Genomic DNA, 18111 nt, shown 5'->3' with positions numbered 1-18111 from the left:
TTCCCCCTCTGAGGCTATGGCACTGGAAGGAGTGTTGATGGTCTCCTCTCTGGCCATTGGTGCATTGTTGGATTTGTTTTTCCCATGTGTTTTTTCCTTTGTCTTTGTTCATTTGTTATTTGTTCCCTTCTCTTGTCTGTTGTGTTTTGGCTCTCCTTTTCCTGATGGTGCTTCTGTTTTTTTTTCCTTTTCTCCCTATGTATGGTTGGCTGTTGAAGGGGCCTCCTCAATCTCCTGTGTCTCCCTCGCCCATTATACACCTTCCAGATGGTATGAATGAGTACCTTAATGTATTGCGACTTCCACTACTTTTGCCTCCTCATGGCTAAATGTGTCTCCTTGAACGTAAAAGACCTTAACTCACCTACTAAACGGCGGTTGTTGCAAAGAGTTTGTGTCGCTCCGAGCTGACATCGTTTACCTCCAGGAGACTCATTTTGACAAGACGGGCACCTTTCAATTTCTCCTCCACATGTACCCTCAGGATTTTTTGGCTTCTGCGGACAGGAAAGTGTCAGGCGTGGCTATTTTGATCTCTAAGTCTGGTCCCCTTCAGGTTATCTCCTCTTATGCTGACCCTATAGGCCGGTTTCTGATAGGCGAGGGCTCTATGGGGGGTAAATAACTGCTCCTCTAATGTATACGCCCCCAACACCTCTCAGATACCTTTTCTGCGACAGGTGCTGTCTCGGTTGCATAAGTGTCCCCCCTCTGCTTGGCTCCTTGGGGGTGACTTTAACCTTATTTTTTCCCCTTCCATGGATCGCCACTCAGTCGTGGGCACGTCGCCCTCTCAGTTTCGTCTGTCAATTTTTCGAAGTCTGCTTCGTGCTGCCTTGCTGTACAACCTCTGGTGCATTAACCACCCTACTGATCACTCTATTACTTTCTACTCTCACAAACTTCACCCCCATGCCCTCCCAGGTCCTCTACTGGGCCCCATGTCTTTTTCTCACTATGTTTGGGACTACTGTCTACTAGACAGTTTAAGCTTTCTTCTTCTTTCTCTCCTTTACAGTCTCTTCTTTATCATCCTGACTTCTCCCCGGGCTTGTCCTCTGGAATGGTTCTAGAGGTCTTTTTTGTTGGGTGGATGTTGTGGATCCTCTGTCCCGCTCTCTTTTGATCAACTGACTGCTCGCAGGACCTTCCCTCCTCTGAGGAGACCCATTACAGTCAGCTTCATCACTATTTATCCTCTAAACAGAAGTCTTCGATGGTAACCCTCCTCACGAGCTTTGAACAGCTGTGCAGGAATGGGCCTCAGTCGAAGGGACTCCATATTCTAGCATTTATTCAATTTTGCTTTCTCCCCTGATTGTTCCCCCCGTCCCATCTTTACATGAGCCGCTGGGAAGAGGCCCTTGGTGTATCTATTACGCTTCCTCGGTGGCAGATAATCTGGGAGAGGGCTTCTAAGGCATCCATATTTCCAGCATACAAGGAAACCCAATTTAAAATGCTCATGGGCTGGTATCATACCCCGGTCCTGTTGAATAAACTGAATCCTGATATCCCTCCCCAATGCTGGCATTGTGGAGTGGCCTTGGGGACAGTCTTTCATATATTCTGGTCCTGGCTGCCTATTGGGCGATGGTCCAGTGGCTTCTTCATGCTGTCCTGAGTGTCTTGGTCCCCTTGGATCCCTTAGTCTACCTCCTACACCTATGGAGTAGGGTCCTTCCGAAGAAGCCATTTAAGTTATTTTTACATGTGACCCTGGCTGCTAAGACTCGTCGCTAAGCACTGGAAGCAGACTTTTCTGCCAACGGAGGATGACCTGATGGCCCGGGTCCGGGATATTCGCTCTCTGGAATCTCTTACGGCCTCTCTCAACAATATGATCCCTCAAATTGTGTCGGTCTGGGAGCCTTGGGATAGGTTTGTGGATCGGCAGCCTCCGTAACCTGCTTTTCGCTTTCTGTGCCATGGCTTTCCTTACTCTAGGCTCTTTTCTTTCTCTTTTCTCTGACTCTCGGTCTCGTCTTTCCTGTGTCTCCCTTTGTTTGTCGTGTGGTTTGTCTCTCCCTGTCCCCCCCCCCCCCTCTTCCCTCTCCCTTTGTATTTTAATGTGACCATGGGCTAGTTGCATTGGTACTGGCCCATGGTTCAGCCTTGTTTCCTTTATTTTATTATTGTCCTCCTTGTTAGGGATTGGTTCTCTCCTAGCCTTATTCCTGCAAACTGATTGTGTTGTAGTCTGTCTACATTTACTTGTTGATTTTGTGTTTTTTTCTTCTTTGCCATATCCTTTGTTGTATATTTTGTTTATTATAAACACTTCCATAAATATTTACAGTTGAAAAAAAAAAAAAGTGAATTACATACTTGCTTCAGTAGATGTAGCTCTGGCAGCAGGGTAGGCGCCATAAGCTCTTCTTTTGTTTCTTCATACCACTGAGTCCCCTGCAATATGAAAATTAACTGAATTAAATTATTAAAGGGGTGTTTCCAAGAGTATTTTCTATTTAGGTGTGCTCAGGGCACAGTTAAAAGAAACATATCAGCAGATAAAGGCATCCTAACTTGTCTAATATGCCTAAGTGTCTAATATCATAAGCATTATTAATACGACAAACAAAAATAGAGAAACAGAAACACAGCCGCACATCCAAAATTTGTATTTTGATCTACTTGCTTCTCAGCATAATTTCAAAAACAGGCTGTAGTGGTAGCAGGAGACTGCATATGGGTTTCCTTCTAGCATTCTCTCGGCCCTCTGGCAGGGAGCACATGGTAGGTGTTCACACTGGTGTGGTGCTCTGTGGCGGCCATTGTTTCTGTGATGCTTTGTCTGTGGGGTGGTGTGGCCCAGAGTTGGGGGCTTGGTCGGGCAGCAGTGGGGCTGCCTTGCCACTGGGTCATTCCCCCTGTGGGCTTGGTGCCGCGGTGGCATTGGTCGCCGCTCAGCGCTATGCCAGTGTTAGATTAGGGACCTACTGACTAGATGGCCTTGATGTGGCGAGTGGGATTGTACTTTTTGATCAATATGTATACTAACAACCTGTTAGTTTTTGAAATTATGCTGAGAAGCAAGTAGATAAAAATACAAATTGTGGATGTGCGGCAATGTTTCTGTTTCTCTATGTTTGTTTTTACCTTTAATATGATGCTCTGGCATGCCCACTCCTCTGTCAGCACTGTACTTACCCTCCTTGCTCACCCACTGCACCTTTCCACTCAGTCAATCAGTGGCTGAGCAAGGAGGCTACTAAATAATTGAAAAGGAAGGTCCTTGTCAGACACAAACATGAAAATGTGGCATGGCAAGAGACCAACATTGAGATAACAAGCACAGCAGGGAAGCGATAAGAGTAGGTATATTCACTACTCAAAAATCCTATTTATTCTTGTTTATGTAAAAAAAATTATATTTTTACAAAAAATGTATCTACCTAAGTGGTATTATTATCTAAGTGGTAGTCATTCACAGATATTTTTATAATATTTTTTTTTTCCCCTCCACTTGTCTGTGCGTCGTCAGGGTAGCTGGCCACTGCGGGGCTCATGAAGCAGTGGTTGGACTGGTGACGATGCTGTCTGGGACTGCTGGAACATGCAGGCTACTGAGGGGTGAGGGCCACTCTCTTGGACCTCTCTTTATATACAGTATATCAGTGTATGAGGAGACAGGACTATGATGTACAGCCACCCACATACACTATGCAGCCTCTGTGTGTATTAAGGATCTGGAAGATTTTGATCATGTGATCAATAGTCCTTAAACCACCAGAGTAAGCTTCAGAGAAGCAGTAGGATGGTGACTGATGTGTGCAAATCTGTATGTTGTTGTGTCTACATATGAACCCAGAAGGGAGCTGAGCCTGCTGCAAGAAAGAGTAAGAAAAAAAAAAAGGGTAGCAAAGAATATTCTTTTTTTTTTATACATAAATATATCCCAAATCAATGGAAAAACAAAGGATACATATAGCATACCTTGTACGTAACCTCTAGCAACACATAACAGGGGGTATTAGTGTCTACATCCACAGGTACCAGAAGCCTCGGCTCAGCAGCCAGCACATAGAGATGACGTAAAGCTTGAAGGTGATACCTGGTTTTATACATATAACATATTTTGTAATTACTTTATGTAGGTGATCACTGATAAGTATAAAAGAGAAAATGAGCGCATATCATGCCAAATAAGTGCTGTAATCACATCATTATTCATTTACTGAGCCCACAAGTATAAAATAAAGAAACAGGGCAGGAGCTTTATGTATGCTTGGGAAAAAATCTCAATGCTGTCCAATAAATGCTGGGGCACACTCAGGGATGTTGTAATTGATGCAAGCTTAGTATTCTTATTACGTAAACATCATGCCATTAAGTTAACAAAGTAGTAGATTAATCAAACGAAAAATATCACTCCCATCTAGCTTTTCCCATTGTCCCTTCCAGACCTTGTTAAATGTCATAGATCTATAACAGATCTATAAAAGCTGTGACGGCAGTAAGACCTTCAAGACCGCTCCATTGTAATGTGCACTAACTTAATGGCATTATGTGTATACAATAAAAATACTAACACTGCATCAATTACAATGTCTCTGAGTGTGCATGGTATTTATTGGACAGTGTTGGGATTTTGTCCACAAAGCACACACTAGCCTAAAGCCGTTGTGAAAAAAAAATTGATGTCTAAGTGGAGGCGGAAGAAGCACTTACACATGTGAAACGGACTTTGTTCTATGTCGCGTACCCTGCCTGCGCACCCACACGATTGATAAATATATAGCCGGAAGAGTGGTGCAGTTGCCCATAGCAACAATCAGATTGCTTCTTTCATTTAAAGAAAAAAAAAAAGGAAGCAATCCTCTACAAAGGTGTTAAATCTCCCCACAGTGTGCTTGTCAACAGTATGGTGGAAAGAACAAATAAAAAAATACATGAAGACATTTTAAACCCTTTAGTAAATGAGCCATATAAAGCACACAACCAGACAGATACATTTACCTGTTATCTGTACTGTGGACAGGAAAGTGAGGATACAGGGCACAAAGCAGGGCTGCTATTGAGGAATTTGAAGTACTCAGTGAATACCTAAAAATAAAATTCAGAATCAGAAGTAGTTTTAACGAAACCACCACACAAAGGGAGATTCATCGTAAAAAGTGAAAGAGCAAAGTAGCACAGTTATGCCTAAACAAACAAACAAACGTCTAACTCATTTTTTACAGGCCACTTGGATAAAATGTAGCCTGACTAGTTGCCGTGGGCAAGTAACTGCTCCATTTTTCCATTGCACCAGTTTACCACAGCTTAATGGTAAAAGATAATGGCATCCAAATTAGAACACTGTCCAGTAGACAAACTAAAGACAAACCACAATGGTGTAAATTTACTATTTAATAATGCACCAGAATGCTGGCCCCATTTGCACCGAAAATAGGCCTGGCTTATATGCTATGCAACACATTTATTGTGCATATTCGACACCTTTCTGCTGTACCCGCCAAATACAGTGTGGCTATGGTAAACAGCATGTTGCTTAGGATGCAACACTGGGCAAAAATGTCATCATAATTGTGGCACAATTTAGGTCAACTAACAGTGGATCATAGATTAGGTTAGACAATCTAAAGATGGACTCTACTCTAAAGATGTTAGACTAGACAGTCTACAAATGCACCAAATGTATAAGTTTACACTGTCAAAGAATAGGACAGTTTTAGTATATCTGCCCCAATGGACCTTCTGAACAAAAACCAGTACACTTTAACCCCTTAAGGGCCACGGGTTTTTCCGTTTTTGCACTTTCGTTTTTTCCTCCTCACATATAAAAAATCATAACCCTTTCAATTTTGCACCTAAAAATCCATATTATGGCTTATTTTTTGCGCCACCAATTCTACTTTGCAGTGACATCACTCATTTTACCCAAAAATCTATGGCGAAACGAAAAAAAAAATCATTGTGCGACGAAATTGAAGAAAAAAATGACATTTTGTAATTTTGGGGGCTTCCGTTTCTAAGCAGTACATTTTTCAGTAAAAATTACACCTTCTCTTTATTCTGTAGATCCATACGATTAAAATGATACCCTACTTATATAGGTTTGATTTTGTCGTACTTCTGTAAAAAATCATAACTACATGCAGAAAAATGTATACGTTTAAAATTGTCATCTTCTGACCCCTATAGCTTTTTTTATTTTTCTGCATATGGGGCGGTATGAGGGCTCATTTTTTGCGCTGTGATCTAAAACTTTTAGCGGAACCATTTTTGTATTGATCGGACTTTTAGATCATTTTTTTCATGATATAAAAAGTGACCAAAAATACGTTATTTTGGACTTTTGAATTTTTTTGCGCGTACGCCATTGACCATGCGGTTTAATTAAATATATATTGTCATAGTTCGGACATTTACGCACGCGGCGATACCACATATGTTTATATTTATTTACATGGTGGTTTTTTTAATGGGAAAAGGGGGGTGATTTGAACTTTTATTAAGGAAAGGGTTAAATCACATTTAACTTTTTTTTTTACACTTTTTTTTTGCAGTGTTATAGCTCCCATAGGGACCTATAACATTGCACACACTGATTGCCAGCACTGTTCACTGCAAAGCCATACCTTTGCAATGATCAGTGTTATCGGTGGTCGATTGCTCAAGCCTGCATCTCAGGCTTGGAGCAATCAATCGCCGAGGGGACACGCCGGAGGCAGGTAAGAGAACCTCCACTCGTGTCCCGCATTTTCACTGCGGTGGTCCCGATCAGCCCCACTGAGCAGCCAGGCAACTTTCACTTTCGGTTTAGACGCGGCGTTCAACTTTGAACGCCGCATCTAAAGGGTTAATAGCGCGCAGCACCGCGATCGCTGCCGCGCGCTATTAGCCCCGGGTCCCGGCATCAGATACATGCCGGGACCGATCCGATATGACGCGGGGTCAGCGAGTGACCCTGCGTTATATCGCAGGAGCTGGCCAAGGATGTAAATATTGGTCGTTAAGGGTTTAAAGGACGATTAACGAGGTACACGACTAATATATTGTCCAGAATTAAGTTGTTTTCTGCAGGAAACTACTTTCTGACTGTCCAAACAGTTTGCATTAGGTATGAATGGTTTTGCAGAAGCCAAGTAAAACACTGGTATTTACCTTCCTCCTCCCAGGAACAATAATCCTAGGGCCATGTGATGGGCCAGGTGGAAGCCATAGTTCATCTCACCACCAGTCTTCTTGTGCATAAAGCGGCATAGCTGAAGGACACGGAGATTGCCGGAGCCTGCCATCACCATAGAAAGAGATAGGAGCACCACACTCATGCATGTCTCAAGGTTATAATGACCTGTCTGGAAAGAAGTTAGAACTGTGTGTCTTCATTATACCTTCCAAACAAGTAGAAATATAGATACAATTGTTGCATGAAAAGAACTTAGGAAAACACAAACTAAAATTCATTTATCATTAAGTGGACCTGTCAGCAGGAGTGTAAATAAGGGGCGTAGACTATTTATCATGATTCCAGGTATACCTTTTTAATCTCTATAGTCAATTCCAGGACTGAGATATAAGCCCTTTTTCTTATTATCCAAATTAGGCTCAGGTGTCTAGGAGTGGTCCCCAGCATGAAGTCCAGTCCATGTCCTCTTTTTCTAATCAGTCAACTGGTGAGGGCAGACGCAAGTGGGCCAGGATAGTGATAAAGGGGACATAACTTGGATTGGCATATTAACAAAAGGCTGATATCTCTTCATTAGAAAGAACAATAGAGATAAAAAGATATGCCTGGAATTATGATGACTAGATCTATCTAGCCATGCGTTTATTTCATTCCTTGGAACATGCTGTGAAACAGACACATTTGCTGTAGATTTGTGGTGAACAGTCAAAAGACAAAAAAAATTGATCTTTAATTGTTTTATAGAAAAAACAATGTTAGCCAATAAACGTGTGTGAAGTGGGAGATTTCGGTTTATATTTTTGTACAGATACAGCTCTCTATTTTGATATATTATTGTTTTTCTACTTACAGTAGAACCAGCTTGTCCAGACAAACATTCAAAGTCTTTAGCAAATTTACACTGTAAAGGAAAGCAAATGATCTTAGAGCAATAAATCAAGATAAATAAAACCTTTATGAGAAATGGACATTTCTAACTCACCAGACAGTTGAAAGCAGCCAGGTTTGCAGATCCAGCAAATCGAAACCCTAAAGCCAGACATGCTCCAGCAATGATGTAAACATGGGCTTGCCTGGAGAAAAGTCAAAAACACCAATGTTAGGGATGTAAAGCACAGCAACATAGCACTGACATAACCCAAACCACAGTCATGTCATGTGCTAAACCCCATTACTCCATCTCTAAAGGTCACTGGTTGGTCTCATGTTATCTGCAAAAAGTTTAATATTAGATTTGGGAACATTCATTATAACCCTGTCTGTGATAACTACTAAGAAGTGACCTCTACAAAACAGAAACTGTCAGCCTTTTGTGAGGCTTAGTGTAAAATAAGGACATATTCCAGGAACCAGTTGTATTACATATTGACGTGAGGGATTTTCTATAAAATACATTTTTTTTAATGAAATTGCTTAAATGAGCAGACACAGACAAAATTGTTTCAGTGCGCTGTTTTGTGTTATTTGTAACTGGGTATGTCCAGTTTTGTTATGTATTCTGAAACATTTAATAAAAACTGTTGAACTGAAAATTGCTGGTTCACTATCTTTAAAGACAGAAATACCCACAATGCTCCCTGAAATAACTTAAGAATATAAAGTAATAATGAATTAAAAATTTAAAAAAATTGAAAAATCAGACATTGCTTTTGAATTGTGGTTCAGAAGAAACATTTTGAAAAACAGAATAATGAGACTGGCCTAGACGAAAATGATGGAACCCTGAACTATTTTTTTTACACAATCTTTTGAGGCAGTCACTGAAGTCCAGCAATTTCTGTAACTCTCAAGGAGACTTCTGTACTTGTCTCCCGGTATCTTGGCCCATTCCTCATAAGATACTGCTCCAGCTGTCTTAGGTATAAAGGTGTTTTCTCCAGACTGCATGTTCAATAGGTATTCATATTAGGGCTCATAGAAGGCCACTTTAGAATACGTTTTTAGCTGTGTGTTCTGGTTCATTATCCTGTTGAAGGACCCATGACCTGTGACTGAGACCAAGCTTTCTGTCACTGGCAACACATTTCACTCCCAAATGCCTTAAAGGGGTACTCCGGTGAAATTTTTATTTTTTAAATCAACTGGTGCCAGAAAGTTGAACAAATTTGTAAATTACTCCTATTAAAAAATCTTTACCCTTCCAGTACTTTAAAGCAGATGTATGCTACAGAGGAAATTATTTTCTTATTGAATTACATTTTTGTCTTGTCCACAGTGCTCTCTGCTGACACCTGATGCCTGTATAAGGAACTGTCCAGAGCAGCCTAGGTTTGCTATGGGGATTTTCTCCTGCTCTGGACAGTTCCTGATACGGGCATCAGATGTCAGCAGAGAGCACTGTGGACAAGACAAAAAAGAAATTCAAAAAGTAAAGAATATCCTCTGTAGCATACAGCTGCTTAAAAGTACTGGAAGGGTAAAGATTTTTTAATAGAAGAAATTTACAAATCTGTTTAACTTTCTGGCACCAGTTGATTTAAAAAAAATATTGTTTTCCACTGGAGTACCCCTTTAACGGTAATGAGATTTCATTGTGTACAGATGCAGCAAAGCAACCACAAAAGCTTCTGGGAGAATGTCCTAAGGACAGATTAGATAGAACTGGAGCTTTTTGGCAAGTCACATCAGTTCTATGTTCGCAGATGCAAAAATGAAGCATAAAAAGAAAAGAACACTGTACCTTCTGTGAAGCATAGAGGAGGTTTGGTTATGTTTTGGGGCTACTTTTAGGCTTCTGGTACAGGGTGTCTAAAATGTGTATAGGGTACAATGAAATCTCAAGATTATCAAGGCATTCAGGAGCAAAATGGGCTGCCCAGTATCAGGAAGTCCTCCAACAGCATAATGACCCAAAACAGACAGCTAAAACACCTAAGAGCAAAACACTATTCTGAAGGGGACTTCTATGAGCCCTGATCTGAATCTTATTGAACATATGTAGAATGCGCTCAAACCAGCAGTCTGGAGAAGACACCCTTCACACCTGACACATCTGAGAGCTGTATCTTATGAGGAGTGGGCCAAGATACCTGGAGACAAGTGCAGAAGTCTCATTCAGAGTTACAGAAATCGTTGGATTACATTGACTGCCTCAAAAGGTTTTGCAACAGAATATTACATTCATATTTATCTAGGCCAGTTTCATTATTTGGTTTTTCAAAATGATTCTGCAGGACCACAATTCAAAAGCAATGTCTGATTTTCATCAGTTCATTTTTAGTACATTTGTATTCATTACTTCTTTTGTAAGATTCATGATATTTCAGGGAGCATTGTGGGTTTTTCTGTCTTTAACCCCTTAAGGACTCAGCCCATTTTCACCTTAACCCCTTAAAGACCAAGGACGTACCGGTACGTCCTTGGTCCTGCTCTTCTGATATAACGCGGGGTTACACAGTAACCCCGCGTCATATTACGGCGGGCCCAGCGTCATAGTGAAGCCGGGACCCGCCTCTAATAGCGCACAGCGCCGATCGCGGCGCCGCGCAATATTATCCCTTTAGCCGCGCGGCTAAAAGTGAAAGTTCTCGACTAGCTCAGTCGGGCTGTTCGGGATAGCCGCGGCTAATCGCGGCATCCCGAACAGCTGACAGGACAGCGGGAGGGCCCCTTCCTGCCTCCTCGCTGTCCGATCGCCGAATGACTGCTCAGTGCCTGAGATCCAGGCATGAGCAGTCATGCGGCAGAATCGTTGATCACTGGTTTCTTATGAGAAACCAGTGATCAACATAGAAGATCAGTGTGTGCAGTGTTATAGGTCCCTATGGGACCTATAACACTGCAAAAAAAAGTGACAAAAAAAAGTGAATAAAGATCATTTAACTCCTCCCCTATTAAAAGTTTGAATCACCCCCCTTTTCCAATAAAAAAAAAAAAACACAGTGTAAATAAAAATAAAAATAAACATATATGGTATCACCGCGTGCGGAAATGTCCGAATTATAAAAATATATCATTAATTAAACCGCTCGGTCAATGGCGTGCGCAAAAAAATTCCAAAGTCCAAAATAGTGCATTTTTGGTCACTTTTTATATCATTTAAAAATGAATAAAAAGTGATCAATAAGTCCTATCAATGCAAAAATGGTACCGTTAAAAACTTCAGATCACGGCGCAAAAAATTAGCCCTCATACCGCCCCATACACGGAAATAAAAAAGTTATAGGGGTCAGAAGATGACAATTTTAAACGTATTAATTTTCCTGCATGTAGTTATGATTTTTTCCAGAAGTCCAACAAAATCAAACCTATATAAGTAGGGTATCATTTTAATCGTATGGACCTACAGAATACATATCAGGTGTCATTTTTACCAAAAAATTTACTACGTAGAAACGGAAGCCCCCAAAAGTTACAAAACAGCGGGTTTTTTTTTCAATTTTGTCGCACAATGATTTTTTTTCCCGCTTCACCATAGATTTTTGGGCAAAATGACTGACGTCATTACAAAGTAGAATTGGTGGCGCAAAAAATAAGCCATCATATGGATTTTTAGGTGCAAATTTGAAAGAGTTATGATTTTTTAAAGGCAAGGAGCAAAAAACGAAAATGCAAAAACGGAAAACTTAAGGGGTTAAGGACTAAAAACAATCTTCGATTTTGCACTTTGTTTTTTCCTCCTCACCTTCTAAAAATAATAATGGGTTAAATTTTGCACCTACAGACCCATATAAGGGCTTGTTTTTGCATCACAAATTGTACTTTGTAATGACATTACTTATTTTATAACAATCTGCGGCAAAAGAAAGAAAAAACTATTTGTGGGGTGAAATAAAAAAACAAAAATGCCTTTTGCCACTTTTTAGGGCTTCCATTTCTACGCAGTACACTTTTTGGTAAAAATTACACATTATCTTTATTCTGTAGGTCCAGTGATACCCAATTTATGTAGGTTTTATTTATGTTATTACTTTAAAAAAAATTATAACTACATGCACCAAAATTAGTATGTTTAAAATTGTCATCTTCTGACCCCTATAACTTTTTTATTTTTCCACATATGGGGCTATGTGAGGGCTAATTTATTGTGCTGTGGTCTATAGTTTTTATCAGTACCAATTTGTTTAACTTTTTGGCAACAGTTGATTAAAAAAAAAAAGGATACCAACAATTTTGTCCACATCTGTAAATCAAAAGGTAAATTATATGGTTAAAGGAATTTTCTGGGCTGCAATGTTCTTATGCTTTCTGCCTCACCTAGCAGTAAAAAACAACAAAGCAGCTATACTCATCCTCCCCAGCCATGCGCCTCTTCTGTAATCTCCTGTCCTATTGTTATTGTGATTCTTTGTGTGGGCAGTTACATTAGAAGGCAACCACAGTTGAGACTGGAAAACTGTAGGGCAGCAGCAGTGGAGGAATGCATATGGCTACTTTGTTGCTTTTACTGCATAGTAGCAAAAAAACATTACAGCCTGGAAAGCCCATTAAATGATTTAATTTCTAAAAGTGAGGTAGTATAACAATTTTTTATACATATTAGGAGAGTGAGATCACTGTAGTTAAAGGCCCATAGACTTAAGGCTGTGCTGCATTCCGATTCTCATTCTTGTTTAGGGAGTCATTGTCGAGAAGACTGTTTGGATCTAAGTGAAGTCTACTTACGCCAATGTTTCCAAGTTTAAATCCTCAGAGGCAGGTTGCTCTGCAGCATGAAGCGAAACACTATTGGCTGTTATGATCTAGAAATGGAAATTAGTTCAAGTTCACAGACAGACTAATTAAGGGGAACAAAAGCAAAAGCTAAATAAGGCATGAAAAAGAGGAATTTTTGTTAGAGCAGTATTAGATGGCTCGAACTGCCCCGTAAACAGGAGCCGATCTCAGATTGGTGCTTGTTTACAAAGCCTATCACGTGGCTCTATTGTCCAGCAAGGAGGGTCACATGAACAGCCACACATCCTGTATTACACAGGAGAGGCCGGACTATAGTTATTTTAGCAGGTCAAAACGACCCAAACAGCTAACAAGATCATTTGCCTATTCATTGGCTGATCACTGCCCTTATTACTCAAGGCGATTTTGGCCTTTTTGGACGATATTCGTCCTACGTAAGGGTATGTTCAGACTACAGTGTGTGAACGGAATCTCCGCTCGCTGAATTCAGGGAGCGGAGATTCAGACTGGCAGCCGGCGACGGCGGAAGGACTGCACGGCGCTGCGCTGTCACCATTGACGGCCATGCAGTGCTCAAGGACTTCCGCACAAAGAATGAACATGTTCTTTCTGTGCGCTGAACAATTTCAGTGGCAGACAATTCCGCAGTGTGAACGGGTCTCGCAGAGACCCATTCACACTAATGTTAGGTTCACAACGGAATTTCGTAGTGTGAACATACCCTAAAAGGGCCCATTGAGCTAATCACTTTTTATAAGTAAGAGAAGCAACCAGGAAAAGTCAACAGAAGGTTAATAGTCAACCCAGACACTTGTTCTAAAAATGCAGAGTATAGGGCAATATAATAGATATTTAAGCAGAATAAAGGAATTCACAGACCTGATCTGCCATAGTTTTGTTTATTCTTTGTTTTCATGAATTTTCGTCCAGCATTAGCAGGTGTAGAAATTCAGTAAAAACTTTACATACATAGCAAACTTGAAGCCTGATCACTTACGTCCATTGCTGTTCTGATGCTATGTTTTGGGGCGGACCCCTTTATCATGCGCTCAGGCTACCAGCTGGTGAGGATTTAAATACCTTTAAGTATGTATGCAAGTATAGAAAGAGTTAATTACATGTTTAACATGGCGCATACTATAAATACTTTTTATAATTTATATTAAAGATACAGCAATATACTAAAAAGATGTTACAACAATAATTGATAGTTACATGATTGATTCAGCCCTTTCGGCTCCATTGTATCTAATACATTTATCCAGAAAACTTCCCGCTGCAGTAAGCGGCGTCTATTCTGCTCCTCATTCACTTTAACTGGTATTTCTTCCAGAATCTTCCCTGAAGTTCAGTTACATTATGACCACATGAATAAAAATGTTGTGCCACTGAGGTTTCCCCATATCTTATATCCGTAGGTAATTCACCTTTATCCAACTTCACATGAAATTTCTTGTTTTCAAATGTTGGTACGAAACCAAGACCGTAATTCAAAAGATTATTTTCAATTGACAAAAGTTCTCTATCTGAGATATTAATCACCAGATTTTCAATTAGATCTTTAGGAAGGATTTCTTTCCCTTTTTACTGTCTTCTTTTTCTGATTGAGATGTGGTCTCGGACTCAGCTGTATCTGTATTGACCTATTTCTTTTGTATTTTTTTTTAGTTCTTTCCCTTTTCTAAAAAAAAAAAACGCTGTCCTAGATGTCCTGATCGCAACCTCATATGTTCGGATTCTTGCATTTGTTCTTCTGAACTAAAAGTGCGATTGAACTTTGGTTTGGAATTCCTTTTTGTTCCCAATTTCTCGTTTAACGGCGTTCTTCAGCGCAGGTATAGACACGGTTATGTTGATAATCTCTCATGCCCCGTTCAAATTTTTGTATATTTCCTTGTTAAGTGTTATTCATTAAGAGCACCAATACTTGCTGTTAATTCATACTTATTGTCTATATTAATCAGATGCTTTATTCTTTTTCAAAAATTCTTCCAACTCTTTATGCAACGGATCAAGATCCATTTGAATATGTTGAATTGTTAACAGCATAAAATCCATCGAAAGGCGTTCATTGCGTACCATTTTTGATGATATGCAGAGTCACACTAAACTATGATTGTACTGTAATAATTAGACATTTAAATAAGAAATAAAAATAGAAGAATTTTGAAACAAGTCTATATACAAAACTGACAGACAGAAATAACATGTGTCATAGGAGTAGTTATCACGTACCTACAGAATTTAAAGGGGTAGTCCAGTGGTGAAAAACTTAGCCCCTATCCTAAGGATAGGGGATAAGTTTGAGATCGCAGGGGGTCCGACCGCTGGGGCCCCCTGCGATCTCTCTGTACGGGGGCCAGGCCCTCGGCCCAGATAGCGGGTGTCGACCCCCGCACGAAGCAGCGGCCGACACGCCCCCTCAATACATCTCAATGGCAGAGCCGGAGATTGCCGAAGGCAGCGCTTCGGCTCTGCCATAGAGTTGTATTGAGGGGGCGTGTCGGCCGCCGCCTCGTGCGGAGGTCGACACGCCCCCTTCCCGCGGGCTGTCGGGGCTCCGTACAGGAGATCGCAGGGGGCCCCAGCGGTCGGACCCCCCGCGATCTGCAACTTATCCCCTATCCTTAGGATAGGGGATAAGTTGCTCACCACTGAGTCACCACTGGACTACTCCTTTAATGGCTTACCAAAAAGCCAATTTATTTGAACAAGAAGAACTGCTGGCACAGATAAGGAATATCAAATAAGTAAAGAGCATGTGATTAAAAAATTCTCAGATAGAGGGTATCCTATAAAAGAAGTGGAAAAGGTAATTGCAATGCTATTATCAAGGGCGAATATGTGAACCATCATACAAAAGGCATGAAAATTTTGCTACAAGGTTTCCATACATGTCTTAGCTGTAATGTTATTTATCTATTAAAAACATGTTTTAACCCGTTATCGCCCGTTATTAATTACGGCCGTTATTTTGTCTGTTATTAATAACGAACGATAATGGGTTAAATTGGCTATTAGAAAAATCCCATAGACTATAGTGGGATTTTCTAACGGCCGTATAAATGCCGATTTCCAGGCTTTTTATAACGGGCGTTCATAAAGGATGTTTTTTGATAGTGTGAAAGGGGCCTTATTAGAAAGGTTGCAGGAAAAATAAAAACATAACACAGGAACAAAACTAAATCCTAGACCGTCCAGTCACTAACTAAACAATCCAGCATGCCCTATCAACTGGTGGGCTTTTCCTGGCCAGTTAAACTTATGCCTCCTGCACACCTCTACTCACTGTTTACACACAGCGTTTGTAACCTCTTGCTGTGTGTCTCTTCCACACTTGACTGTTGGGGCCACTCACAGCTCGGGCTGTGTGTTCCTCACCAGGACCCCTGCCTCCCCCAAAGCCACCTTGCTGTTTTCTGGGGAGAGCCCACACTATTCTGTTTCCTTTCCTTATATCTACACTTCCCACAATTCTGCTGGCCTCATTAATTAGGCACCTGGTGAGCATCTCTGCTAGCTCACCTAGGAGAAAGGACTGGGAAAAACACCCTTTCATTGCCCTCAAACCTGCCTCAATGCTACAGTGGTCATAATGTAATCAAACATAAGGGGCAGATTCTGGAAGAAATACCGGTTAATGTGAATGAGGGCTGAATAGACGCCGTTTACTGCAGCGGGAAGTTTACAGGATAAATGAATTAGATACAATGGAGCTGAAAGGGCTGATTGAATCATATAACTATCGAGTTTTTTTGTAACATCTTTTTAATATATTGCTGTATCTTTAATATATTTAAGAAAGAGTATTTATAGTATGCGTAATGTTAAACATTCAATTAACTCTTTCTATCCATACTTAAAAGGTATTTAAGTCATCACCAGATGGTAGCCTCAGCGCATGATTAAGGGGTCCACCCCAAAGCGTAGTGTCAGGACAGAAATGGACATGAGTGATCAGGCTTAAAGCTCGCTATGTATGTAAAGGTTTTACTGAATTTTTAACACCTGCTGGACAAAAATGAATGAAAACAATGAAGAAACGAAACAATGGAAGATCAAATCTGTGAATTTTTTTATTCTGCTTAAAAGTATATTTTTATGCTTACCGTAAAATCTCTCTCTCGGAGGATCCATTGGGGACACAAACTGTGGGTATATGCTGCTGGCACTAGGAGACTTGACACTAGGCAACAAAGAAAAGTCGGCCCCTTCCAGCATTATATAGCCCACCTACAGACTCTGAGCTAACAGTTTAGTCCCAAAGCAGTACAAGAGGACCGACAGAAGAGAAAAAAAAAAAACAGTAAGTGAACCAGGAACACCAAAACAAATGGGTGGGTGCTGTGTCCCCCCAATGGACCGATCGACTTTCTCGATAAGCATGAAAAGCTACTTTCCTGGATCGGCTCCGTTGGGGGGATACAGAAACCGTGGGACGTACCAAAGCAGTCCCTGGGGTGGGCAAAAAAATTCAAGCAACTTAGGTGGAAGGTCGGACCACAGCCGCCTGCAACACCTTGCGACCCAAACCAGCATCAGCAGATGCAAAGGTATGTACCTGGTAAAACTTTGTAAACATGTGTAAGGACGACCAGGTGGCCGCCTTACAAATTTGCAAGGCCAAAGCCCTGTTGCGGAGAGCCCAGGAGGCCCCAACAGAATGAGTGGAATGAGTTGAGACCCTAAAAGAAGGAGTCTTCCCCTTGCAACGGTAAGCTTCAGAAATGGCAGAACAGATCCACCACGATATGGTCGCTTTTAAAGCAGGAAGCCCCTTACGACGACCCTCCGTAAGCACAAAGGAGTCACTCTGGCGAAAGGAAGAAGTGACTGAAAGGTAAAGCCGAATAGCCTGTACCACATCAAGACCATGAAGCAAACGTTCCCTGGGATGAGATAGAGCAGGACAAAAGGACGATGTCCTCATTCAGGTGAAGGGCGGAGACCACCTTGGGCAAAAAGGACGGGACCGGACAAAAAACAACCTTGTCCTGGTGTAAGACCAGGTAGGGAGAACGTCAGGAGAGAGCTGCCAGCTTCAAAACTCTCCTAATGGAAGTGACCGCAATGAGGAAGGCCACCTTCCAGGAAAGGATACGAAGAGGAACGTCCCGGAGAGGTTCGAAGGGAGTACCCTGTAGTTTTTAGATCCCAATGTGGGGTAGGGGGATCTGTAAGGTCGGGGCCGCATGAGCAACACCCTGCAGAAAAGTTTGGATGTGAAGATCGGACGCCAGGGGATGCTAAAATAGAATGGAGAGAGCTGAAACCTGACCCTTAAGGGAACTTAGAGCCAAGCGTTGTTCCAGCCGAGACAGTAAAAAGGAAAGAAGTTGTGGGAGGGAGAAGACATCTGG

General features: G+C 41.2%; 1 protein-coding gene across 1 annotated transcript in view; it reads right to left on the bottom strand.

Moving 5' to 3' along the window:
• Nucleotides 1-18111, bottom strand: part of ANAPC1 (anaphase promoting complex subunit 1) — a 142581-nt gene that overhangs the window by 22938 nt on the left and 101532 nt on the right. The window contains exons 34-40 of the mRNA XM_056567206.1: nucleotides 12740-12816; nucleotides 8118-8208; nucleotides 7986-8036; nucleotides 7111-7304; nucleotides 4960-5046; nucleotides 3937-4054; nucleotides 2329-2406 (exon numbers count right to left, since the gene is read on the bottom strand). Of these exons, the coding sequence (XP_056423181.1) occupies nucleotides 2329-2406; nucleotides 3937-4054; nucleotides 4960-5046; nucleotides 7111-7304; nucleotides 7986-8036; nucleotides 8118-8208; nucleotides 12740-12816 (696 nt within the window). The remainder of the gene's footprint in view (nucleotides 1-2328; nucleotides 2407-3936; nucleotides 4055-4959; nucleotides 5047-7110; nucleotides 7305-7985; nucleotides 8037-8117; nucleotides 8209-12739; nucleotides 12817-18111) is intronic.

Source organism: Hyla sarda, chromosome 3, assembly GCF_029499605.1.
Source record: "Hyla sarda isolate aHylSar1 chromosome 3, aHylSar1.hap1, whole genome shotgun sequence".
NCBI lineage: Eukaryota > Metazoa > Chordata > Amphibia > Anura > Hylidae > Hyla > Hyla sarda.
Note: the sequence above shows the minus strand (reverse complement) of the source record. Positions and strands in the feature narration are given on the sequence as shown.